Consider the following 27,042-nt stretch of genomic DNA (forward strand, 5'->3'; position numbering starts at 1 on the left):
GCATATGCTCAAATGTTTTCTTGAACTTGGAATTTAAAAGGGTTTATAAAATTAAAAGGCAGTATCATTGTAGACATTATAAAAAAAAGTCAGATTAGTGTTGTTATTATGTAGAGATTTTATTCAGCAATATCACACATCACCATAAAATTTACTTCTTCAAATAGCCCCCTTACAGTCATTATAGTAATTGCATAGAAATATAGTCACTGTTGTTCTCAAAACACTGACTATTTTAATTTCACTATTTCACACAGCTACTGGTTCAGACATGCACAACTGGGTTTTTTGCCTATCTCACTTCTTTCATGAACATCCTAACTTTATATAGGGTCATTTGTGGTAGAAGTAAATTAATTCTTGGTCCCACTGGTAGTAAGGTTGTACTTTGTGTAAGAAAGTTTATTGACAATATTTAATGTTTCTGTTTATGTAGTTCTTTCTACATGAACTCATTCTGAATTAAATATATGTATATGATTTTTAAAACACCAGCAGGAATTTAATATATATAGCCATAATGTTGATGAGGAGATGTTAAGATTTTTCAGTGTCATGCCTTCTTCATGTTACAGGGATGACTTCGTTAGACACTGTGCACCAACAAATCAATACCTGCTATTACTCACTAGCTGAAATTAAAAACCAAAGCTAAATCAAGTAGTAACAGCAGTACTAAATAGCTTTTCATTATTAAATCCATGCAACTTCTATATCAACATTTTAAGTGTTACCATTATTCATTTTTAACTAGAAAAATTAAAACTTGATATAGTTAGGTAAATTCCTAGGCCTAAAATGTAAGGCTTCATAGAATATCTCAAAAATATTAAAAATCAAGAGTTCTATAGAAAGAAAACCCATGCATCTTAAATAGTCAACATAGCCTCTGGAAATAAGTCAGATCATTACCTTTCAATGATACAAACAATAAGCAAATCCTTTTTAATAGTGTCTGGTCATGCATTTTCTGCAATTTGGGATGCATTGCTTTAGAAATTGCCATATCTCTTCTGACGGGGGTGCATGGCATACAGTGTATGCATGGCATACAGTGGGAATATATAACCTAGTTAGAAATTGGAAATTAGGTCTACTCCTGAGTTTAATTTTTGTCATGCAAGTGTTCCCTGGATTTAACACTGGGAATTTTTCTCACCTTCACCCAACTCCTCATATACGATAAAAACCATCTTAGGAAGTTGCTGCATTATTGTTTTGAAATTTTTGAAAAATATTTTTATATTTAATCAAAATTAGTATTCCCTCAAAAATAAGTTTCTTGATCACTTTGTAGAAGTTGGGTCCACTTACGTCTTTTCACATACTAGGGAAAATCATAGAATCTTAGAATATGCTGAGTTGGAAGGGACCCATAAAAAATATTAAGTCCAACTCCTGGCCCTGTGCAAGACACCCCAAGAGTCACACCATGTGCCTCAGGGTGTTGTTCAAACCATTCTTGAACTCTGTCAGTTATAGTGCTGTGAGCACTTCCCTGGGGAAAGTGTTCCATCCAGTCTTCACCACATTGGAATATTTTATAAGTGATGGGATCATTATGGAAATCAGTAATCAATTGGCATTTGTATGTAATAACCCTAGTAAAATTTCTTTTTGGAAGGTCCAGGCAGTAAGAAGGTGGGATTAATAATTAGTACTTTTTTTCAGTGACCTGATGTTACTTAATCTGTTGAAAAATCGTGATACCACTTTAGTGCCCCTATTCAACATTCAATGAATCAAGTTCTCTCCAGTTCTCTCTTTTTGGCATTTTAATAGACCTTTGTTGTTGCCTGTTCTGAGCTTCCCCTCCCCCTCCCAAAGACACGTGCTCCTGCCCATGTGCTCCGAGCTCCTTTGTTCCAAGCGCGGGCAAAGCCAAATGTAACTCAGACTCTTCAGCAGTGTCTGATTGGCCGCTCACCCCGGGTCCGCCCCCAGTCCTCCCCTTTCCCCTTCTCCTAATAAAAGATGGTCGAGGGGAGGCTCCACCTCTCTCTCAGCTCAGCTACTTTCCTGTGGACGTCTCTGGTTGTCTGTCTCATTTGAAAGCTTCTAACTGCAGGGAATTGAGCGAGCAGGGAGCTATATTTCTCCCTCTTTGCTTCTGCTGATGGTATTTGCTTTGCAGCTGGTACAGGTACTGATTTTAGAGCTACTAAAGTGCTAGATTGCCCGTGCTACCTCTCGAGGCTGCTCGAGGCTTTCTAAAGCATTGAAATACAAGTGCTAGCCGGTATAAAGCTGAAGAGATACCTTCCACACACCTTGACCCGCAGTAGGGAGGGGTGGGGGAGAAAGAACATAAAACAATCAAACAAAACAAAACAACCCCCACCTTTTCCTCATTTGTGGACTAACATCAGTAATTTAAGGTATTTAATATAACTATATGAAAATACGGAAGAAACTGCAAAAAGAGAAGAATTCTGAAAGTTTTTCAAATAATTTCAAATTCTTAAGAGAGCTTCATTGTTTGCAAGAACTAGTCCTTAGCTTTTTAATCTTGAGTCATTTTTACCATGCATGCAACACATCATGGTTCTGGGAAAAAAATCTGAAGTTACTTCCTCTGATCAACCTAGCTCTAAGTTTTCCTTGTAAATCAGAAACTGCTGTAACTGAAAAAATGCATATTTAGTTTATATTTACATATTCCCTCTTGTGTTTGAAAGTAACATTGAAATATTTCTAGGATTATTGCTGCCAGAAATAGTCAAAACTTTTTTTGTCAATGATAGTGCCTGATGGGCAAGTTATTGGCAATATGTATACAATAAATGTAAGGGAGTTTTCTTCCAAGTAAGCAAACAGGATTGCTGTTCATATATCTATCCATTTCTTTATCTACAAATTATATCATGATTGACAACTGACTTGTTCAATGTGTTAATGAATTGACTTCAGTGTTAAAAGTCATTACTGCTTAGTTGGTGTAATATACTACCAATAATGTCCACATGGATATACTTGTGCACATAAATTCATTTTTTGTGAATGTGCATGAGACAAACAAGACATCTTCATTCACACTGTCCTCATATTAGCTCTATAAAGTTTTGAGCTAAACATTTTGGCAATGAGGAAGAGGGAAGATATATTAATATGCCAGTATCTCTAACTGTTGGTAGAATTTCACTCATATTTGTAAAACTGTAGAAATTCTAACTGTATTTAGAAATTCTAACCGTACTGACTCTTACAGACAAACTGTTTGACTCCCTGTGTTTCAAGTGTTGAGTTTCATGTCATAAACATATCTCCCTGTAACAATTGTCACATTACTTTTGGCTATTACCTTTTTTTGTAAAAATTATCCATTTTCCATTCATGAACATGAGCTGTTCTTGTGTACTACTAAAATCATTTGTCAGTAGGAGTAGATTTCCCATTGTACCTCCTCTTTCTGTGTGGAAGAATGGCAGTATGACATGCTGTACATGGTGAATGAGGACAAAAGGTAAATGAATCTTGCAAGGCATACTTCCTTTTAAACAGTTCAATAATTGTTCATTTGTTATGTAAAGTGAGGACAAAGAATGTAAAATAGCAGTAAAACTTTCAACTGAAAGCTAGAAAAAGACAATAAAGTGATTAAAATTCCCATTTTCTTCACCTAACCTTATTTCCCAGAATGGCTTTGTTAATGACTAGAAAGTAAGCAAAATAGGATCGATAACTCATCTGCTCTTTGTTGTAATCATTACCTAGTACTTTTCTCTTTTAATCTTTCATCTCTCTTTAGTCTTTATTATGCATGTCAAAATCTAGTCACTTTCTGGACGATATGCTTCTTACACTCCAAAATACACTTCACTGGTATAAATATTGCTGATTTCAGCTGAAATGTGTTCCAGCTTAAAGTTTTCATCCTATGAGAAGAGTTTTGAGGAAGAGAGAGGTTAGAGAAAAACGTCACAGTAGACTACTTACAGCATCTTACAGGTTTAACGGAGCAATATATTAACAAGTGAAAGCAATGTAGACTCTTGGAAGAATGATTCAGGGCAGTTTACTCTCTCAGCTTCTCTCACAAATGGTATCCACTTATTCTTATCTTAAAAGGGGACTTTATAAGTTAAAGTTGGTAACTTCTCCACTTATTTATTCTCTGTTCCTGAGTAAAAAGAAATATTTTTTTCTAAAAGCAGAGAGCAGCTGTATTTTCCTGCACTTCCTGCACTGTGGATTCATCTATCCACATCTGTTGAAACAATAGAGAATACATACCTGTAGGTTTCTGCTTTGGCTCTGACTGTTCTGAACTGTGTGACTTCTACATAAGAGAGGAAAAGGGTGAATTTTCTATGGAGGCTGAGGATGCAGGACAGTTTCTCTGGCTGAATTCAGGACAGAATTCTTGCATATCATTGCAAGTCATCTTTCTATGAAAAAATTGCTGCTTAAAAATTTCAAGATATGAAATATATCAGAACTGGGAACTGCCCATCAAAGAGACTCATCTTTTCAACCTAAATGATTCTATGATTCTGTGTTACAGATGAAGTTTTTCGCATGCAGTATAAGTTAATTAAATTTGTTGTGATGTTTCTGTGTTTATTTGCACACATACAAATAAATACATACTATACTGAAAAATGTGCGTTGACAACCCCTGTGCTATTTTAAACATTAAAGACCCTAAAATTTCAGTTACTGAATCAAATATTCTGTCATCATATTGTTAGTCCTCTGTAGCAACCAGCATGAAGTAGGAACTATTGTGTTTCAAGGCAAAGTTGACATTTTTTCCTGAAGAATTGCTTTAAGTTAACAGCATAATGCTGTGATTCAGTGTGAAAGCATCCCAATATGTAGTTATACACATGCATGTAACTAAATCTGTTGAGTAGGTTATTGACAGACATAATTAAAGAATAGCAATGCTTCATAAATTATTTACAAGGCTTTCTCTCAAGCAGCAGCATGACAGAAGGGTTACCTGTGTGTTATCCAGCTGCAGAGCAGAAAAGGGAACAGATATGTGCTAGTATAAAATGTTTGCCTAATGTCTCACTGTGTAGCAGCTCTCTGAATGTGGCTCCCTGTGAGCGGGGTCTTTGCACAGTATGAACACAGTCACTCAAAGAGAGGCATGGTGCAATCTTCTGTCATTGTAAGCCCAAACTAAATCAGCCCTTGAAGAGTTTTGAAGTTATAAAGCCAGAACAGGAAATGGTTATTCTCTGAAACAGACCTGATTCTTGCCTCTCATGTTATAAGCTGATTCAAACATTCCTCCTCCTCTATTTAATACACCATTTTGCTTAGTTGCTTTTACACCTCCTTTCTGCCACTCCAGGGGGTGCCTGGAGTTCCCTCACTCTGCTGTATGTTTGGGGTGTCTACAGCTGTACCACAAGAAAGCTAAAGATGAACAAAAGCCGAAGGGGTAACTATGGGAGAGTACAGGAAGGCTAAAAGTATTCACAGCTGGATAGGTGCTTTGCACATTCTATGTCCAAAATGCAAGCTGCCCTTTGGCAAAACCTAATCTTGTGCTTATCTAAGATTTAAGGCTTAAAATAGGTTCTTTTCCTCTGTGTCTGTGATGAAGATTAGGTCTCTCATCCATGCTGGAGCGCTTCAGCTAAATTTAACTCTGGCTGTTGGAAAGACTTGCTCGTAGGATTATGGCACAGATATGGAAACTACTGCTGTTGTTTTGATTGAGGATTTATAAGACAACTTTGCATAAAGAAAATATATATTTATTTTTTTAAATACATACATGCTGGGGGGGATGATTCCAGATCTGAAAGAAGGAGTTACATAGCTGAATAATTTCAAGGAACAAGTTCTCCAACAGCACAGATCAAAGTCAGTACTAATAGAGGAGGCCAATGCCCCCCCACCCCCTTAACTGTATGTGTGGCTAGAAACACAACAGACAAGCACATAGCAAGCTTTACATCTTGGTTTCTTCTCAAACAAATGTAATTGCAGTAAATTGCTAAGCAGTTGTATTCTGGTATGTGGAAGCTCTGTGGTGTTGCTTGTATTTGTTAATGGGTTTTGATCATAAATTTATTTCAAGGTGTCTGTCTGTATTTCTTTTCCAGGTACAGGTCCTTCGCAACGCAGGGGAAGAAGTGACCCTAACTGTGTCCTTTCTGAAAAGAGCACCTGCTTTTCTCAAACTGCCACTGAATGAAGATTGTGCATGTAAGCCTTTATTACTTGGCCAAAAGAACCCTCAATTCGATACCCATGAACACTTGCAGCTTCCGAAACGATGTGCATTGAGGGTGATTGACAGCAGTTTTACAATCAGCATTACTGCCTGAATATGAGTTTCTCCTATTGCCATGGCTTTTGTTAACATTGACCTCATGAGAAAAATTGCTCTCTTTGGTTGAAAAACAGACAACCAGGCATTTGGCTGGTGTGAATCAGTAAAGTTACAGGTAAAACAGTAGAATTACATTAATTTGCAATAGCTCACATCCTGCTGCAGAGTATTTAAAATCAGTTTTTCAGGCAGCATTGAATAGTATTTTAGTCTCAGGGAGTTTTTTCTTGTAAATGTGAAACTTAGACTGTGTGTGTATATTTAGAGGACTTAACTTTGCTGTTTAAAATTCAGAGGCTTTGGTGGAGATGTCTGTCTACCTAAGAATAAATTACTCTGGAATGATAAGTATTTTGTTTTAGTCCAAACTGAGTTTTAGTCAACTAGCCCCATGAGAGTCATATGGAGACAGCTGTCTTCCTTTAATTATATTAAATTGTAAGTGTGGATGCATAATTAGAGACAATTGCAGCATATCTAAGCATATTTATATATCAGCCTTTGCCTTTTGCCACCTCTGCTTTCCTTCTGCTTTTTGCTCTCTAAGAGAGTGAAATAAATTGCTCAAATTTTAAGCAACAGAACAATAAATATTTAATTTCGATACTTCTAGCCTTTCATTTTAAGTTAGCAGGAATTAAATAAACTAAATAATGAAAAAGCATTTTATACAAACATTTGATGGAAGACTGTCTTTTTCTTTTGTCTATGTATTAAACTTAAGTGCAACAAGAAGAAAATTGGAACACTGTATTCTTAAATAAAAATGTGCCCCAGTACCTTTTTCCCTTTTATGATAGGCTGTGGGACCACAGAGTAGCCTGAGTGATGCACAGCAATATGCATTTGCATGGATCCTATCATGTCACTTTTGAGGTGTAGCACTGTAATTCCCTAAACCATTGCAAGAACATTTAGAACTGTAAACTCCACTGAGAGTAACAAAAGGGTTATCTGACAAGTTCCTTCAAGCAAAAACCAAGAGAGAAGGTACACACTTCCCTTTTATTGTCAAATTCGAAAAGAAATTTGTGGGATTTTTTCTTAACAGGCAGACATTAACTTTTTTTAAACAAAGCCTCAGAGAAGGTTTTCTTGAGCTCCCATTTAGCTTACAAAGACATTCCACTCAAGCCAGAAGACAGATACTGAATGGAGAAAGTAAATGAATGTTATATGTGATTGAAGTTATTTGGGGGTGAGGAGAATGCATACATACATATACAAATTTGAATTACATCATCATAGATTAACAAAGAATTGTTTTGTGAATTTGTATTTGTATTAGGTGCCCCCAGTGACCAAAGCAGTGGCACATCCTCTCCCCTCTGTGACAGTGGTTTGCATCTCAACTACCACCCCAACAACACGGTAAGAGCTTGAATCTCCTTGATGGAAGAATAATTATGCTATAGTAGCTAAGTGGAAGTACTAATAGAAGACAGCAGCAGGGGGGGAGCTCTAGTTAACACTGGAGACAGACAGTTCTGTAGAGGGGAAAAAAGGGCAGCCAGAAATTATAGCTGGAAGTTAAACTGTGACAAATTATTACAGCTGAGATTGTGCCTTGATATGTATGATTACTGTTTACTTTAGCAGTAGGAATTTCGCAAAAATTTTTTTCTTCTACGTTATTTTCTCTGCATAGGAATTTAAATTCTTAAGTGAAAATATATCTGTTTATAAAAAAGGAAGAAAAATTTGTAAGAATATTTTTCCATGACTTATATTTTATGCATTATCTAAAACTTTTGTCAGAAGATGTTTAGGTGCATGTTTTTGCCTATTTTTACTTCTAGTAATTTGTACACTTAAAATTTTACTTGAAGTGGGATAGCATTATGGAGCGGAGTGTCTCTGGGATAAAATGCTACAGATGTCTGATCAGATATTTACTAACAGATGCCTTTGAAGTGCAACAAGTGACTTTAAAATATTTTCTTAGCCAGAAAATGCAAAATTTCCTTTATTTTATGTAGTTCTAAAAGCTGTTTTGCAGATATTTGGCTGTGTGATAGATGAAGATATAAAAAAAGCATGGAATAAGTAAACCAGTATAGATCATAATTATTTAAAAAATATTTAAAAAACTGAAATGTAAGCCTTGTCGAGGAACCATTTTTAATTTCCACCTTGTTTTATTGTATTTTCATATTTTACTACTAAAAGTTTTAAATAGTAGCCCAGAGATTTAAATATTGATAGCACAGATTTAAACCTGATTATAATCTGGAAAACCTTGAGGAATTATACAAGTTTTAGGAGCTGGAATTTATAAATAGGTAACACCAATAAAATTTATATAAAATAACAATAAAAATATATGTAACTAGTGCAGCAATAACAAAAGCAGTCGTGTCTCAGCAGTCTATATATAGGTAGGCATGTATGTAAGAAGACGATGGCAGTAGATCCTAAACTGATTTATTCTGCTAGCCAGTACAATTCTAACTTTGTTTTCATGACAAAAAACTTGCTTCCATTTGTGAATTCTTTTTCTGTAGGTGTCAAAGCATATCTAGATTAGCTATAATTTCTATTTGAGGTGATAATAATTTACTGAGACCAAATATTTTTCTTTCTGTTGAAGTAATATAATCTGTTATCACGAGTCTATAATTCACCCTAAATTAAATTCTTCTAATAAGGTCCAAGATGTGGTTTTATGTCAGATGTCCCCTTGTCATGGGAACAGGGTTCTCTGTAAAACCAAAGACATCTGTATGAATTCCTAAATTATGTACAACTCTTACCCCACAGTTCTTTCTTTTTCTCAGAATATTTTCTAGAAGAAATTATGACAGCTAGATAAACACATGATCAGTGAGCAACTGGCTCATGCATTGGACACAAAGGCTTAGAGTGAACAGAGCGACATTAGGCTGGTGACTTGTCGCTAGTGGGGTTCTGCAGGGCCATATCTTAGGCCCAGGGCTCAGCAACATTGTGATCAATGACTTGGGTTCAGGACTCAAAGGGATACAAACCAAGTTTGCAGATGATATGAAATTGGGAGGAACTGTTGACTGCTTTGAAGGCAGAGAGGCCCTGCTGAGAGACCTTGACAAATTTAGTGGGCTGGGCACCCACCAACCGTATGAAGGGCAACCATAACAAGGGCAAGAGCTGGATTCTGCACCTGCGAAGGGGAAACTCTGGATGTACAGACTGGAGAACAGGAGGCTAGAAAGCAGTGTTGTGGAAAGGGACCTGGGGGTCCTGGTCAATGGCACATTGATTATGGCAGCCAGGAGGGCCAACTGTGTCCTGGGGTGCATCAAGCACAGCATCGCCAGCCAGGCAAGGGAGGGAATTCTCCTGCTCTACTCTGCTCTACTCTGCTCTGGGTGGCCTCACCTCGAGTGCTGGGGGCAGTTTTGGACATCTCAGTATAAGAAGCATCTAAAGCTCTTAGAGGGCGTCCAAAGGAGGTGAACAAAGATGGTGAAGGGTCTGGAGGAGAAGCCTTATGAGGAGTGGTTGAGGGCACTTGGTCTGTTCAGCCTGGAGAAGAGGAGACTGAAGGGAGACCTCATCGGAGTCTACAACTTCCTCGTGAGAGGAAGAGGGACTGATCTCTCAGATACTGATCTCTCCTCTGTGGTGACCAGTGACAGTCACCAAGGAAATGGCCTGAAGTTGTGTCAAGGGAGGTTTAGGTTGGATATCAGAAAAAGGTTCTTCGCTCAGAGGGTGGTTGAGCACTGGAACAGGCTCCCCAAGAAAGTGATCACAGCACCAAGGCTGACAGAGCTCAAGAAGAGTCTGAACAATGCTTTCAGGCACATTGTGGGATTGCTGGGGATGTCAAGGGTGGGGCCTTGACATCCATGATCCTTGTGGGTCCCTTCCATCTTAGAAATTCTATGATTCTATGACTTAACAGCCATAGTCTTGTTTCTTAATTTATAATCTTTTTGATTTACGTGAAGGAGAATTTTGACTCAGAACTTGGGGTAGACAAGACTGTTTTTGGTCTTTTGTCAACAGTTCAAAGAGTTATGCAGGCAGGCTAAAGGTAGCATTAACATTTTTGTTGCAATAATATCTAGGCCTGCGGTTTGTATCTGAATTTTTATTGCATTTCATTTTTCCCCCAAGTTTAATCTCAGGTGAAGAAAGGTCCCCAAAAGCAGACAGAAAACATTAAAAATTCAAGGTGTTCAAAACAACATCCTAGCATAGTCTTCCTAGCCAATAGTTTATTTATTTTCATTTTTATTGAATCAATGGAATGTTTCACAAGAAATTCAATGTTTTAAAAAAGTGAACTACCTGCATAAAGCGTACTGCTCAGCTAATATGATATTTATATTGATATTTTGTTTCATATACATAAAAGATATATGAACATATATGTGAAAGTAAAGTTCAAATTGGTAAAGCTTTATAATTCCATAGATCTTACACAAAATACGCACTCTAGAGAAATAGGTGTACTTAATTTTTGCAATAGTTATATTATAGAAGATATCAGTAAGAAAAAATATGAAGTTTGAGACTAAAAAGAATGTAAATCAACAAGTATAATTTTACTGATATATTGATATACTGTCACTTGTTACTTGGGAGAAGAGGTTGGCCCCTGTCTGGCTACAGCCTCCTTTCAGGTGGTTGTGGAGAGCCTTCCTTTCTCCAGGCTAAGCAACTGCAGCTCCCTCAGCTGCTCCTCACAGGGCTTGTACTCCAGACCCTTCCCCGGCTCTGTTGCCCTTTTCTGGACATGTCCCAGCATGTCAGTGTCCTTGGAGTGAGGGGCCCAAAACTGAACACAGTACACGAGGTGAGGCCTCATCAGTGCCAAATACAGGGGGATGATCACTGCCCTGGTCCTGCTGGCCACACTTATTTCTGGTGCAGGCCAGGATGCCATTGGCTTTCTTGGCCACCTGGACACACGCTGGCTCATGTTCAGTCGCAGTTGACCAGCACCCCCAAGTTCTTTCTCATTGGGCAGCTTTCCAGCCACTCTTGCCACAGCCTTTCCCTCATCCACTAGAATGGTCACCTGGTCATAAATGGAGATTAGGTTGGTCAAGCAGGACCTGCCTTACGTACAGCTGTGCTGGCTGGGCCTGATTCCCTGGTTGTCCTGTGCATGGTGTGGGATGGCATTCAAGATGATGAATGACCTGCCCCAGGTCAGGCTGATAGGCCTGTGTTCCCCAGATACTCCTTATGGTCATTCTTGTAGATGGGCATCATATTTGCCAGCTTCCAGTCCACTGAGACCTCTCTGGTCAGCCAGGACTGCTGGTAAATGATGGAAAGTGACTTGCTGAGCACATGTGCCAGCTCCCTCACTATCCTTCCGTGGATCCCATCTGGCCGCATGTCTAACTGCTGCAGATCACTGACCATTTCCCTTTGGATTATGGTGGCTTCACTCTGCTCCCTATCCCTGTCTCCCAGCTCAGAGGTTTGCTACCAGGTGAATAACTGATCTTACTATTAAAGACTGTGATGAAGAAAGCATTAAATACCTCAGCCTTTTCCTCATTCTTTGTCACTATGAGAAGGCACTTTGAAGAATCATGCTCTTTCAGAAAAATAACATCATTGTCAGCACTATTTTATAAAGTATTTTATAAAGGAAGAAAGAGGTATATTTAACTTTTTATAAGCATTTCTCATGCAAATCTATATTCCTTAAAAATACTGGTCAAATTAGACTGTAGATAATTAAATACTCATTCTTTCTAGATATGATCATAAACGTAATAAAGTTCAGTTTTCATATAAGCAGTGTCTTCTCTAAGTAGGTAAAATTAAAATGTTCATCACAAGTGTGTAGTTTTGACAATTTTGACAATTTTCATCACGTATTAAATCCCATTTCTAATTACCAGGGTTTGAGGTGATATTGTTAGAAAAGATATCAACAACTGAATTATGGTTGTATGGTAAATAATTTAGAGATTCTATTCAGAATCTTTCCAGTGCTCACTAAAACTGATGACAAGTGATTTGGGTAAAGTGGAAATATAAAGTCTCTGAAGTCTATCTCTTTCTTTCCAAATCTGCTGAGTACTTACAATGAAGTTCAAAACTGAGAAGGATCTTTTAATGTTTTTCAGGATACATTATCATGTTCCTCATGGCCAGCATCCCCAGGACTTAGGTGGGAGAAAAGGTGGTGTGATCTTCGATTAATACCACTTCTTCATTCACGATTTTCCCAGTACCTTCCAGGATCAGATTTGTGCAGGTAAAGAGGTTTGAAGGTTGAAACTTGACTTCTTGGTTGACAAATGCATGCCCTAGGAAGTTGCCTTGTTGGAGAAATTGCATTATTATTTCCACTGCAGCTGCCAGAGACATGAAACATAGGAGTTTTCATAAAGGTCTGTCTAGGTCCACCTTGGCTCATGTTCTGCTCTGACATCAGCTGGGAACAGGTATGTGGGGAGATGATGGGTGATCTTCCTACTTGCATCTAGTGCTCAGCACTTTTTGCAGTTTGAGATGAAACATATGTCATTGTATTTAATAGCTGCTAATGCTCCTGTCTTCTTTCTAAGTTACTTGTTTTTATGTCTTTTTTATGCGATGCATTATGGCATTGAGCTCTGCAATGTGATTATGTTTTTAAAATGTATTTCCTTCTGTTTGTGTTAAATACTTCATCTGATAACTACATTGGGTGAAATAATCTTGTTTGGGAGAAGCAAGGGCTGGCTGCCCCATGGGGAAGATAAGCCAAAAGAGAGGGTAGGAGTGAGGCTGGACAAGGCGTTGTCCATGCAGACAAAGATCCTATCCCGCTGCTCCCCATGGAGGGACACAGAAGGCTTAGGGACGGTCTTCAGAAGAGTCCATCATGGTCAGGTGGAGCTCAGTTTAGGATGGGAAATCAGCCTGCAGGTCCAAATCAGTGGGAGACATGTCCAGGCACAGGAGTAGCTGCAACCATACTCAGATGAGGACCATGAGCAAGAGCCTGAGCTGATAACCATCTCTTAGTTCTTGTATTTTTCTTCATGTTTATATCTACAGTAGGGATTTTTTTTTTATGTTTCCATATAACTAAGGTTATTTTTTCCCACGTTTTACTTTGCATGTGTTAACATTTAAATTCATCGCCAATTTGTCGCAATCACTGGGATAGCTGTCCAAAGCTCACAGTCAGGTTTAACTTTATGGCATTGTGGTGGGTTGACTGTGGCTGGATGCCAAGTGTCAACCAAGCTTCTCTATCACTCCCCTCCTCAACAGGATGAAGGGGAAGAAAATAATATGGCAATAATTTGGTGAGTCAAAATAAAGGCAGTTTAATAAAACAAAAGCAAAGACCACACCTGGAAGCTAAAAACCCAAAATATTTATTCTCTACTTCCCATCATGAGGTGATGGTCAGTCACATCCTGGGAAGTAGGGCTTTGGTACATGTAGTAGTTGCTCTGGAAGACAAGTGTCATAATTAATTAATACCCTCCCTCCTCTTCCTTTTTCCTAACTTTCATTGCTGAGCAGATGATATATGGTATAGAATATCCCTTTAATCAGTTTGGGTCAGCTGTCCTGGCTATTTCCTCTCCCAAGATTTTCTTCCCCCAGCCTATTGGTGAGGAGGGAATGTTGGAGAAGCAGCTCTGTGACAACTGTTCAGCAGTAGCCAAAACACTGTTGTGTAATCAAAATCTTTCTAGCTACCAATACAAGGCACAACACTATGAGAGCTGCTGTGGGGAAAATTAAATTCATCTCAGAAAGACCAAATACAGACCTAGAGCTTGTCATTGTTTAATATAACATTATCCTAATAAATCAGAAGAAATTAGAAAGGAAGAAAAAATATTCTGTAATGATTACTGTTTGTAAAGCAATTAGATAGAAATGAAAATAGCTACAAAGTCTGATAAGGCAAGTATATAAGATCATACTTGTTAAAAGTTTTAAACATCTAGGTATTGTATGGATTCATTAATCATCTGTATATATAAGAATGAAGTTCTCATACTGAAATACTTCTGAGAGCTCCAGTATGTAAAGGCATTAACTGGAGGAAAGATGTGTACAGGTACAGAGCATGTTACTCCATAATTTCTTCTTCTAATCAATCACCTAGGAGTAGATTTATGAAACCTCAGAAACTGGGGGAAGAGAAGTCTTTTTCAGTCTATTTGGAATTTTTATGGAGTTAATTTTATAGTTTCTTATTGCAGCCTGCTTCCTTCTCATTGGTATTCAGTAAATACTTGAAAGTTGCACAAAAGCTGTCCACCGCCTCAGCTGGTTCTTAGGACTGTTGATTCTCAGAATTACACTGCCTAGGTCTGCCAGCCATTTCTCCTATTCACAGAGCTGAAATTAATGCAGGTTAGGCAGTAGTTGTTGTGGATCATAGTGGAACTAAAGCCAGCCTGCAGCTTTTGACCAGTAATAGCAGGATCATATTTACTTGGCTGGATGAACCTTGGTCTGTTGAGGAGCAATGGCTGGGCCAGGAAGGTAAGGTGTAAACCAAAGGCTACGAAAGCTTATTGGCTGAACTGAACTGGAGCAGGATAAAGTCACCAGAGAGGCAGGAGGTGTTCCACTAAATTCTGTGAAAGCTTTCAGCTCCATATTTAGCAATGAAGCATAAGGGACCCAAAATTGTAACAGTCAAATATGAGATCTATTCTACTGTGTACATCAGATTAGCTATTGAATTAAATAGAACTATTCACATGGAAAATTAGCACATATTCAGCTGTTCATAGATCGAGGCTTTTAAAATGCAGTCTTCTGCATCAATAAAAGCAAGCTTAAAGTTCATATTATAGAACATAACAAAGAAAGTTTCTTAGGTAGTAACAGTATTCCTGACATTTGAATTTCTAGAAAATAAATGTAAAAGTATGTTAAAACAAAACAAAATGCCTGAATTCATACTCAAACCTTGAAAAACTACTTTGATAATTTTCTTCTTTGTCCTTCTATTCTAACATGAGGAAGTAAGAGTCTTAAAAAAAACAAAAATGCGGGATGCTTATGAGGGAGGAGGTGGGATTTTCTTAAAGCATAGAGCCAACATTTTATGTTGCTAGTTTATAAGACTGTTTTAAATTGCTGTAAACATTTTTAAATGTTACTTCCTCTCAGAATTTGTTATGAGAGAAAGGTAGATACTTTTAAAAGAGACTGCTATAAACAGCAACATAAAAGAAAGGATATTAAAAATAATATAAAGAAGCAACGTGAAAGGAAGGCTAATTCATTACATTTTCTGAAGTTAATATTTACAAGGCTGTTTTCACTATGTAAAGTCTAATAACTTTTTATATTTCAGAGCTTGATATGGAAATATAACTTTCTCACATACAATATTAAACCTCATAATCATGTTCTGGCTTTTCCAGTGGAATGCTTGAGACACCTAAATTCTGGGGGGTACTCATACAGAATTCTGGAGGGTATTCATACAGAATTCTAGGAGAAAGTGAGTTTAATCTTGCAGAACTCATTAATTTCAAATATAGCTTTCAAGTTCCAGAAGTCAGAGAACCTTGAAATGTGTAGTTAAGTGTTTATCCAATGACAATTTTTTGTGTATTATAAAGTGATTAATCTACTATTTGTTCCATTTAGTACAAAACATGTATTTATTACTTATGTTTTCAGGTTCGCATGGTATTATGAACTTGGGCTGGTAGACTCATTCAAGAAAATACTGTTACAATACTCTAAGGCTATCTACTGCCAAGACACATCCACAAGTAATTCATTATGTAACCATGTATCATACTATCTGTGTTTATTGATACTTGGGTAGTAACATTGTGGATGAATGGTTTTGTACAGATCAAATTCCTAGGAGCAATAGGAACAGTCTGATACCCTAAATGCACCAGATTCACTGTGTGTGTAGTGTAAGTAAGGGAAATTCATGCATGAGGATTGAATCTGGAACCTACTGGGGGTTTTGTGCTTGTGTTAATGTCACATATTAATGGATTTCTTGGATCCCTGCTTTGATTTATGATAGACTGTGTAGAAATAAGGTGAGTCCTGAAGTCAGTGCTATTTTTCTTAAAAGAGATAGTCAACAAATTTGAGCTCATGTTATGGTCTTCATGTAAGGATTTAGAAATTTATTCTGGAAAATTTTGCTATTTATATTTATAACCACCTAAAATAAAGGATAGAATAAAAAAATTCTAGCAACATTACCTGAAGATTCTTTAAATAAATCTTCCTCAAAACTTGACTGGAATTATTTGAAAATGAGCCTCTGAAAGAAGTCTGTCTTGATTGGTATTTTTGGGGATTTAAAGAGAAATCACTACCTGTGTGAAAGACAACTAAACTGCTGGATTTAAATAAACCAGAGATCCCTGCAAGATGGTGTTAATATCACTATCCTGCAAAAGCTGGTTCTCATGCTAGAACTCTCAGAGCAAAAGCATGGCTCTAGCTCATTTTTATTCCTTCTCCTGACTGAAGAAACAGTTTGTTCTCGACGTGGGTGCAGTGAAGATAGATATTAGCCTTACATTCTATACAACTAGAATAAAATTTTAGGAGGTAAAAACCCCAAACGGCTTTTCAAAATTGATATCTGTCTTCAGATGTCAGATCTGTCATTAGTGACACTCAGTTTTACCCTGAAGAAAACAGGCACTTTGCTTGAGCCATTCTCAAAGAATCTGAATGATGTACTTAATCTTAAACCATGAACTGATCACTAACAGTTGGGTTTGTAGCAGAATGTCAGCAGTGGAACTTGGTATTCTCTGTATGTTTAGTAATTTCCTACTCTGGGATATGGATTAGTATTGAGGTGTTTTGGTTTTGAAGACAGAGACCTATGAGCCTTGCAAGGGCTTTTAGCAAATGAGGCTATTTACTGAAGAAATTAGGTCTGTTACTGCTTTAGCATCTGAAAATTTTCTCTTTTTCTGTAATTGCTCAGTGCCTGGAAGTGGAAAATTAGTCTATAATGTGTGATGGATTTTTGTATATGTGCCCAGATTGGTGCTGGGGTAGAGACAGAGGTAGGAGTGTATTTTGGTAATGATCCTATATTCAGAAATGCAATTGGAAAAATCATTAATGCTACCTATCAATTTTGAGTTCTCCAACTTTTCAGTTGGTAGTTTAAAAGAGAAACAAAATTCTATAAACACGAGCAGCCAATAAGGGCCATCCAGACAGTAATGCAACTGTGTTTAGAAACTCCAATATAAAAATGAAACAAAGGTGTTGAGAAAAAGATACTGGTATTCACTGAATTTCCCAAATTATTGCCCATGGTTTCCAATGCACACTTTCCTTCTCTGTAGCCTGCTGTATTAAAGTGTAAAGTCTTACACATGCATCAGCTCTTTCATTTGCTCGGCTCCTGAGGTTGTACAGCCTGATGTTGAAGGTTCTGTGGAGCTGGTCTATAGAATTTTTTTATAGCCTTATGGAAGCTTAGTATTGTCTGATTTGACCTTATAACATGATCATTTTAATATGTCAGGTATTTATAAAACAGGAATTTTTAAACAGCATTTTATAAGACAGCATTTTAGCAGTGTTCAGTGGCTGACCTTCGCTGTAGTTGAAAGAAGAGCATTTCTACAAGTATTGTTAAGATGATATGCTAGAACAGATAAAATTTTCTTCTGACCTGATCTGTTATGATATGTCTGCAGGCAAAACGCATTCCAAGTAATTGCTGTGGATGGGGTTTGCAGTGGAATAATTCAGTGTCTCTCTGCTGAAGACTGTATTGACTGGCTACAAGCAATAGCAAGTAACATTTCCAACCTCACAAAGCACAATGTAAGTATGGATCCAAGTAAGCCAGAAGGTTTCCCAATCATATTTGATTATAACTGTCATAAAAGCCTAATGGGTTCACACACAGAATTATCTGCGTATAAACAATGCTTGAGGCTGTCTGAGAGAAGTCAACTCAAGTTTGTCGTCAGATCAGACTCTGTGAGAAATCATTGAATGGGAAAATATCCTTCCCTACAGTCATACAGTTCACTTCATTGCTATCAAAGTTATTCACTTCTTAGCAATACCAATTAGGATTAGAAGCAAAGACCAGACACACAGGAGGAAGCCAGGTGTGATGCGTGAACACATATAAAAACCAAAAATTCTGTACTCCCTTCATAGTTTGAGAAAGCACATCTCTACACAAGCTGGTATAACCAGATCTCAGTTAGATTTTAGGTCTGTCTAGGTGTCGTTTAACACCATGGGAAAGACAAGGTGCTTCTGTGGTGTAGATGTGGATGTTTGTTATCAGCAATGATTAAATGCATTTATGCTTCTTGAACTTCACTCTTATGGATCTGAGCTTGTGGGATAGACACCACTTTTTCTTGAAGCAGGAATAAATGTTATGTAAAAGATTTTCCAAACTAAGAAGTTTGATTGAGAGCTCTTCTGGACCTGCCTGGGATGTATTTACATTTTAAAATGAACATGTAATTCTCCCTGTATAGAAATCCATATGACACCTTCCCTGGTTTTCCTCCAAAATAGAGAACACATGGGGAACTCTATTATTTTGAATTGAGTTATAACAAGGAAGCCCTTGTGGATTTAATTTATATTCTCTCAGATTTCCTTAAATCTACTTTAGCTTCTCAAATCTGTCCCTGAATTTGCTTTTGTTTCAAATATAGGGAACACATTGAAGGAAGTTGTATTTCTTGGAGATTTATAATCAAGATGCAAAACTATGTTCCATCTGGCAGCAATATGTAGAAGTCATTGTATTATAAAAACATGACAGACATGAATTCATCTGCCATCTGCAAGCTTCCATGCAGTACCAGAGAACTTTATGGCTATTTATTCATCCTTAAAGTGTTGTTGCTATGTAGAACCTTTCTTGTCTCACTAGGCATCCTTACAATTGAGGCTTCTGGGGTTTTTTTCTCTTGCCGTCTTTACTTCAGTCTGCTAATGGTTCTTGCTACTTAAATCAGTGTATTTGTTTGCTTGTAACAACAGACAGAGGCACCTAAATTTTAACAGGTGTTTTTAAACACTTTAGCTCTGATGAGACTATAATTATGGTTACTTAGCGTAACTTGGATTTTGTCAATGCAATGTTATTATGTGATTTTTTTTTCCAAGTACATTTTATCATTCTACACTAATTTCCATAAATTACAGAAAGAATTTATCTAAAGTTTTATATATATAAAATATTTATAAAGTTTTATAAAAGGTAAGTAGCCTAAATTATGCAACTATTATGCCAGTCTTTGCACTTACGTTATCCCAAAGACATCCTATGAAGTAGCCGTGAGAGTTACGGCTTATGATAATTATACATGAGTCTATTTTTAGAACTGTCCTATTTGTTCATAGCACTTATGAACTTATGAAAAATAATGACACTCTCTTTCCTGTAATATACTTTTCTTTTAAATTGTCAGTTGCCAGAAAGAATTAGTTATTTGACAGCATACGTGATAAGTGAATATAAGAAACATTAGGAATAAAGAGGGGAAAAAAAGCCAAGCTGTTGCACAGATGAATGATTAGATGTGATTAGAGGTCCCTGTATTTTCTTTCTTTACAAGATGGTTATTGACATGCACATACTGTTGATGTTAGCATTTTTTCCTCTGAGACAGGCATTTACTCAGTCATTCTCCCTTACTGTGTCATCCAGAGCCAAAGAAACAAAGAGAGTAAAGGAATTTTTTTTAGTTCTTTGGATAAATTGACTGATTTTTAGTTTCAATTAACTTCTCATTTCTATCTAGAGGTTACAGAAAATAGTTTGTTTCTTTTAAATACCATGTATTTCATAGAAATAGTAACTTACATGCTCTTTCTCACATCTATCTACCTTTTAAAAAAGAAGGAAGCAGAAAGAAAGCAGAAAAAGGACTATAAGAGCTAGATTGTTTCTGAAAGCATTTCCTTTACCCTTGTATCAAGTTTGGGCTCTGTAGATTTTGGTGGTATTTCTGTTGCTTAACTTTAGATGTCTTAAAGCAGAATATCCAAAGAGTGAATCTTATTATTTACTGTTGACATCCATTTTATTTAATGAAATCAATTCCCTCAGGACATGTCTGTCTTTCTTTTGACTGGTAAAGGACCCTAGGGTGATGAGTTCATACTTGATACCTAAGGAGATATATATAAATCCTGTCACTGGTGTCTTTGAGGGGCCAAAGTGAGTTTCTCTGAATAAATCTCCCAAAGAAGTGCCTGGATATTTTTGGTGACCAAAAAAAACCAAAACCAAACCAAACAAACAAAACAAAAAAAAACAACAAACAAAAAAACCCAAACAAACAAACCAAAAAACAAAATCATACCAGTCGCAGTCAGAAAATCTGAATTATTTTACTTTGTCACACACAAACTGGCTGAAAAAAGTTATCTGATGATTCAAACCCCAAAAATTTGAAAAACAAGTCCTATATTCCCACATATCTCTAATAGTTGTGAAATATGGTCCCTGCCTCCAAGATACCTTCTTGAACCTATATTCAATTAAAATTCTGTAAGGGTAATGTCAAAAACTCTTCTTTCATGATCTGATATGTCCAAATCTGATGCAAATATGATGTGACTGAATTGCAGGATCAGCATTATAGCTGGTATCTACAAGAGAGCAAGATAACAGAAATGCAGGAGTAGAAGCAAAACCAAAATGCCTTGACATCATCACCATTTTTGAAAGGCAGTGTTGCTAACTGAACGGAAGCTGGAAGGTGGTGTCTGCAAGCAAACACATTTTTCCTGCAGTGGTTAGACTTTGTACAATATGAGAGAGAACTCATATTATTATGCAACAAGATAGTTTAAATTTTAAAGCAGAGATACAGAAAATTATATTCTGACTATTAAGGAAAGATTTAAAAAAATCCATAGGCTTACTGATGTAGTTTATTTCATCTCAGATTTTCATCAAAAGACAGACCTCAGGTATGCACTCTTTTTCCACATCTTCAGGAGGTTAGCAAAAGTATCCTCCACTGTTTTAAGGATACTGACAGTGATACTGCTAATTTGAATTTCTTTGGCTCCCAAGAAGCCCTCTCTCATATGAGATGAAATACATTAAAATTACAGAACATGAATGGGCTTGTGTATTGGTATGCAACCAAAATGCATAATATATAAATGCACTGTTGGAAGTGACTTAATGTCACACTGTAATTGATGAGGTGATGAATCTATAACGATCATTCATTTCTGAAGATGGATTCCTCTCCAACTTGAGTCACTTAAATTACATCTGTGTTAACAATTCACCAGTTTTATCAATAGTGTCTAAAACCAGAAGGGTTATATTAAACCTGAGGTTTTAGTCTAAGCAATCTGGATACTGAAGTTCATGTGCTGAAATCTGAATATGTTAAATTGAACCTGGGCTTGGAAATATGAACTGGTGAGGTTCTACATCTTTTTGTTACCAATTTGGATGGCTGTCCAAAGCCAATTAAAAAGGGAACAAGCTGCTGCTTCTTTTCTTGCTAATACTCTGAGTAGGAATTTTCAATTCAGTTGTTTCGATTCAGCTATGAACTATTTGCCTTTCCATGAACTTTGAAATTGTATTAATTTCGGTGATAGTCAATACTGATTTCTTGTCTTTAACATCTCTTTTGTTAAAGAATTTTAGGATGACAGTATACAATAGGTCGTGTAGCTTTTAAAGAAATTACACTCTGGAAGAGTCTAAGAAAATAATTAAAAATCATGTACTCTATAAAGAACCACCAGTTGCCAATACATCCCTGATTCATGTTCTGCAATTGTCAAGGAACTTAAAGGCAATTTTTTAAATGGCTTTAATACAGTAGAAGTCAGACATTTTAGGTCTTTGTAACAAAAGAATAATTTAAAAAAATACATATTAGTTAGCAACTTCTAGGATATAGCTTCATAGAATCTTTGGGCATCTATCCTCTCAACTCAGTATTTGTCACTTGTCCATTGCTTTCTCTGTGCCAGAGTTTTCTATACTGAGGGCAATAATATTTCTTTTGCTTTTCCTCTTCCATCATTTCTGTGAGAGACACTGCAACAGTTGCACATTTATGCTTCTTACCTTGAAGCCAGCACTTGACAGCAAAGAAACAACATGAACTTCATCAGACAGGAATGACAGACAGCTGAGGTAAAGTTGCTAAGCAGGATGTGGCAAAAAGTTTTAAGATTCTCTTGAGAATGCCCACAAGATCTTAAAAGATTTAGTTCACAGTAACTTCACTTCATGCCATTATGTTGCATTTTTCTGGGTAAAATAAGGTATTTGTGAAAGTAATGAGGCACACATTACTGGTAGAAGCATAGCAATAGCATAAAAGCAGTAGGATCAAGAGGTCTACAAACTGAATATTGGCACAGTGGATGTGTTTTCCAGAACCTAAGCCTTTGTTTTGAACAAAGTTTAAAAGTTCAATTGAACTTTAATCTTATGCTTAAAGAGTAGTGCCTAGGGAAATAAATGGCTGCTAAGAGAACAAATATATTTGTTTCACTTTCACTGGAAAAAAGAAAATGGTAATACCTTATCTTTACAGTGTTGAAGTTTGGGCAGAGGGATTCTTTAAACCATTAGGTGGAAGAGGAGACAAATGAGTACAAAACAGGAGAAGAAAACTAATTAGACTAATTCAATCTGTTCCACTCCTAGGAAGAATAAAATATCACAGGACTACATTCAGTGTTAGTAAGTTATCAGAAGAAATTAGTAGAACATGTTTAATTTTTTATGGTGGATACTACCACCAGTAAGAACATACTGGAATGTTATATTACATGAAAAAAATCAATGTCACTCACATGAAGTGAACAGATTTCACATTTTAATTTTTTAGTTAAAATGCAATGGCAAATCATCAGAATACTCTGATATTAGTAATTATGGAGTTTTCAGGGATTATATGCTCTTAGATGCCTTATGATCTGTGTATTACAATGATATTAAACTTTTTTTGGTTACTCAGCTATGCATGTTTGAAGAAAATCTGAAAATACCAACATTAGTATCAAACCTCTTACATTATATTCTGCAGTAGTGCGAAATTAAAATACTGTCAGTAATTTAGAAGTGGAAAGCATTATAAAATGAAGGCCAAAACAAGAGAGAATTATCTCAAGTCTATCAAGTATTACTAACAGAATATTTTTACATATATGATTCACATTTCCCAAGGCACAAATACTCAGATAAATTGGGCATTATTAATTAAATCCACATTCAACACTTTTTAAAGCAGTATTAGCCATTCAAGTGCTCAAAGTGTTCTGACACTTTGAGTTTTTGTTCTTCATTCCATTCTCAAGCCTGTAAAGGCAAGATTATACAGATAGTCAGTCATTCCAGCACTGATACTGAGGTCTCTCCAGGGAAATTTAAAAAGCAGAACTTGATACACATGTAACATACTGTTGCCATTTTTCTCCATATATGATTCTCTTAAGGCATGGAGATCTACATGAATAACTGTAGTCAGTGCACCCTCAGGATTACAGTCTAAATCACTACTTTTCCTCACTTCTTCTCTTTTTTAAATGTAGGCTGTTATCAGCTGCACAACTAAAACCACATTTGTTTCTATGTCACATTTTTCAAGCGTTACATATGGCCTCATCTGATATTTAATTATGTTTTTGGCAATTTGAGGTGTGTCTTATTTTACAAACCTTTTATTTGTACCTTGCTTAAATAATTATGGGTGATTTTATTTCCTCCTAGATGTACTGATTTAGCTGCAAAGAAACTTAAGTCTTGCCAAACTGTATTGCTGTTTCTCCAGGGTGTTTAATCTGCATCTCTATGATGTACCTGAGTCTAAAGGGCAATGTGGCAGGTTGGAAAAAAGTGCAAGAAAAGAATATTTCTTTGAGAAATATTTCTTCAAGAATATTTATTCCAGAACTTTCTGGGAGATTTGTAAAAAGAAACTTCTGTCTTCATAATTGGAGCATTTGTTATGACACATTCTGATTATGGTGACACCACTCATCAAAGAGACGTGCAGTCTTGCAGTTTTGCTTTGGAATATACAGTGTAGACTTCAAGTACTCATGATAGGTTTTCAAAATAAATTAAATTTTCTTTCTATGCTTCTCCAAAATGCTGCATCTGTTCATGCTATTTTTAATAATATCTTTTCTGTTTTGCTGTATACAAGTACACAACTTTTGCAGTGATTAATAATATCTGATAAAAATATTAACATTTGTATTAGTATTATATAGAACTCTAAAATAAAATTTAAGACAAGCAATGTCCCTAGAGACAATACAATCAAAAGCCCTTATTTTAAATTTACCTGTTTTATGTAAATCTTTAAAAAAAAACCAGAGAGAATATTTTTGCAGTTTTGTATATGATGCTCTCACTCAGTAAAGAATCCCTGTACTTTGATTCGTCCACTTTCGTTAGAAGTCAGATTAAATTTTATCCTTGTGCTAGTATTTAAATAAAAGCAAAACATCAATATTCAATATGTTCTTTATTCTCTGCAGATCTATGTGGAGGTCTGAGATCTTTCTCTTCCCTCATTCTATTATTATTGAAGGCTTAATTAACACTTTATAATATAAACTATGAGTTGTTTAGTCACAAGACACTTTGGAAGAATGTCACACTTGCTCTCAACATTCTACCCTGGTGAAGGGTAACAAGAAGCCTGTCATTTAGGGGAAAAAGCCCAAAACCAAACAACACCTCTTGATTGATTTTAAGTGGCAAAAAAATGATGACAAGAATAAAGGAAATAGGAGCAGTCCAACTGGGGATAAAGGTAAGCCATTTGGGGGTTTGCAGAGAGGTAACACATGGAAGAAGAAAGGACTCATTATAAGTTGCCCTTTCTTGCCAAAATGCCAAGCTGCCCTTTCAGTAGCAGCTGGAGACTTCCAGCTACTGTAACCTAGTTGTTGTCATGCAGTAAAATGTTCAATATTCCACAATTCGTTTATTTTCAGTGAGAATGTGTTAAAAGTGCTGTTGAATCACAAACTGCTGTTGATAAAATAGCAACTGGGAAGTGGGAGGTTAGGCTATAATAACCTTTCTTTTTGTATTCCTTCTCTTTGCTACCTTAAAAAACCCACAACAAACACAAATATTATTTGTATTTAAAGCAATGTAAACTTGTTTTGACATCCCTTTCCTCTTACTCACTTTTAAAATATATTTTTAAAAGGTGGCTGCATCAAAAGTTCTGCCTTTCTTCCACAACCAGAGAATGAAAAGATAAACAGAATTAAAAGAAATTTCAATGCACTCAAAAAGCTATAAAACACCTCAGGGTATACATTATTAGTAGCCTAATGTGCTGAAAGCACTTCCTCCATTTGGTTGTCTTGCTTCATAAAGTGCCATAGAGAGCAAGTGCATTCAAGCAGTGCACAGCTTCTATTTGCCTGCAGAACAGAAGGGAGTCAGAGGAGAGGCAGAGTAGTGGGGTAGAAGAGAGGAAATCCAGCCATTCCAGGGTAGGTTTAAAAGGTTAGAGCAACTAAACCCCAAGAGGCAAAACAACAAATGATCACCAAGCTGCAGAGGAAAGGAGCCCCAAATACTTGTGAATTGCCATTTTCCTGCTAGCAAAAGGTATTGTGTAACTCTGTGACAAGATTTTTATCTCCTAAAAATACCTGGGGTAGTTAAGTGGAAAGTCTGAAATGTCTGAAATTATAGCTGTGCTGATCACATATGTGGACACCAACATGACTGCAGGGTGTTTTGTTGGTTTTTCTCACTGGTTTGTTTATTTCAGAGAATGAGGTAATTACATCCAAAACTTGTTTCAGACTATCACTGAGATCATGAAGTCAGGCTTGAAAAACTGAGAATGAAGCACCTTGTTTCATTCTCATTTCCCAGTGCATGGTACGCTCTGACTTACTGCACTGAAAAACTATTAATTTCCTTTGAGAATTGCTACCTTTTTGAACTGTTTATAATGAGTGTATGAGAGGTTTCTGCTTTTCTCCTTTTTTTCTAACTGTTTACAAGTTTTTTAACAATTTTGCAGGCTATAAAAAGGCATTTGCCTAACTGTACCTAACAGGAACTGTAGTACAGTGAATCAAAATAAATTTTTCTTTACTGCATTTATAAAATCACTTGATACAGCTTTTGGCCTAAATCTATAAAAATTGTATAAAACAACTTTTTGTTGCTCCATCTCTTTCTAAAATAAAGCCTGAAATCCTTTACTATATGAAATAATGTCTCAGAAGCTGTTAATCACATATATTTGATCAATATTAAAATGAATATATATTTTTATATTTGATGCATGTAATCATGTAATTCTTATTCCCCAGTTTCGCTTTTTTATGAGCCAATTACCAGTTATGCTGGGGTAGTTTTTCAAGAGAGCACTTTATGTGCTGAAGAGTACATAACAGGATCCTAAATTCTACCTTTGTTGAGACCTCCTGTGACAGGAAAGGTAGTCACTAATTTTTAGACACAGAATTAAAAAATCATAAAATACTGCTGGAAAGGAGGCAATCAGGCAGTTAAAGAATGCCTGTCCATCTCACCTGTGACTACTTAATGGTTCAGTGTCATAAAATACAACATAAAGTGCAACTGGGGAAGAATTTGATTTGTGTTAATCCTTACACTTACTTTTAGCTGCATTAGCAGAAATGTGATGTAAGGTCAATGCAGACATACAATTTAGCTTGTCAACATGGTAATTCCAATTTTATTCATAAGGTTACTTTTTAAAAGTTAGAAGGCAAACCTTATTTATATTTCTAATTGCTGATAGATATTCTACTTCTCTTCCAGTGTGATTCATTGAAAC

At 36.3% G+C, this 27,042-nt stretch overlaps 1 protein-coding gene across 1 annotated transcript in view; it reads left to right on the forward strand.

Annotated features, from left to right (window-relative positions):
* Window positions 1-27,042, forward strand: part of SNTG1 (syntrophin gamma 1) — a gene marked incomplete at both ends in the record, with an annotated part of 173,959 nt that overhangs the window by 64,582 nt on the left and 82,335 nt on the right. The window contains 4 exons of the mRNA XM_082284419.1: window positions 6,066-6,168; window positions 7,584-7,666; window positions 12,373-12,503; window positions 17,920-18,049. Of these exons, the coding sequence (XP_082140545.1) occupies window positions 6,066-6,168; window positions 7,584-7,666; window positions 12,373-12,503; window positions 17,920-18,049 (447 nt within the window). The remainder of the gene's footprint in view (window positions 1-6,065; window positions 6,169-7,583; window positions 7,667-12,372; window positions 12,504-17,919; window positions 18,050-27,042) is intronic.

The sequence above is a fragment of the Coloeus monedula genome (genome assembly GCF_965178545.1).
Source record: "Coloeus monedula genome assembly, chromosome: 1".
Taxonomy (NCBI): Eukaryota; Metazoa; Chordata; class Aves; order Passeriformes; family Corvidae; genus Coloeus; species Coloeus monedula.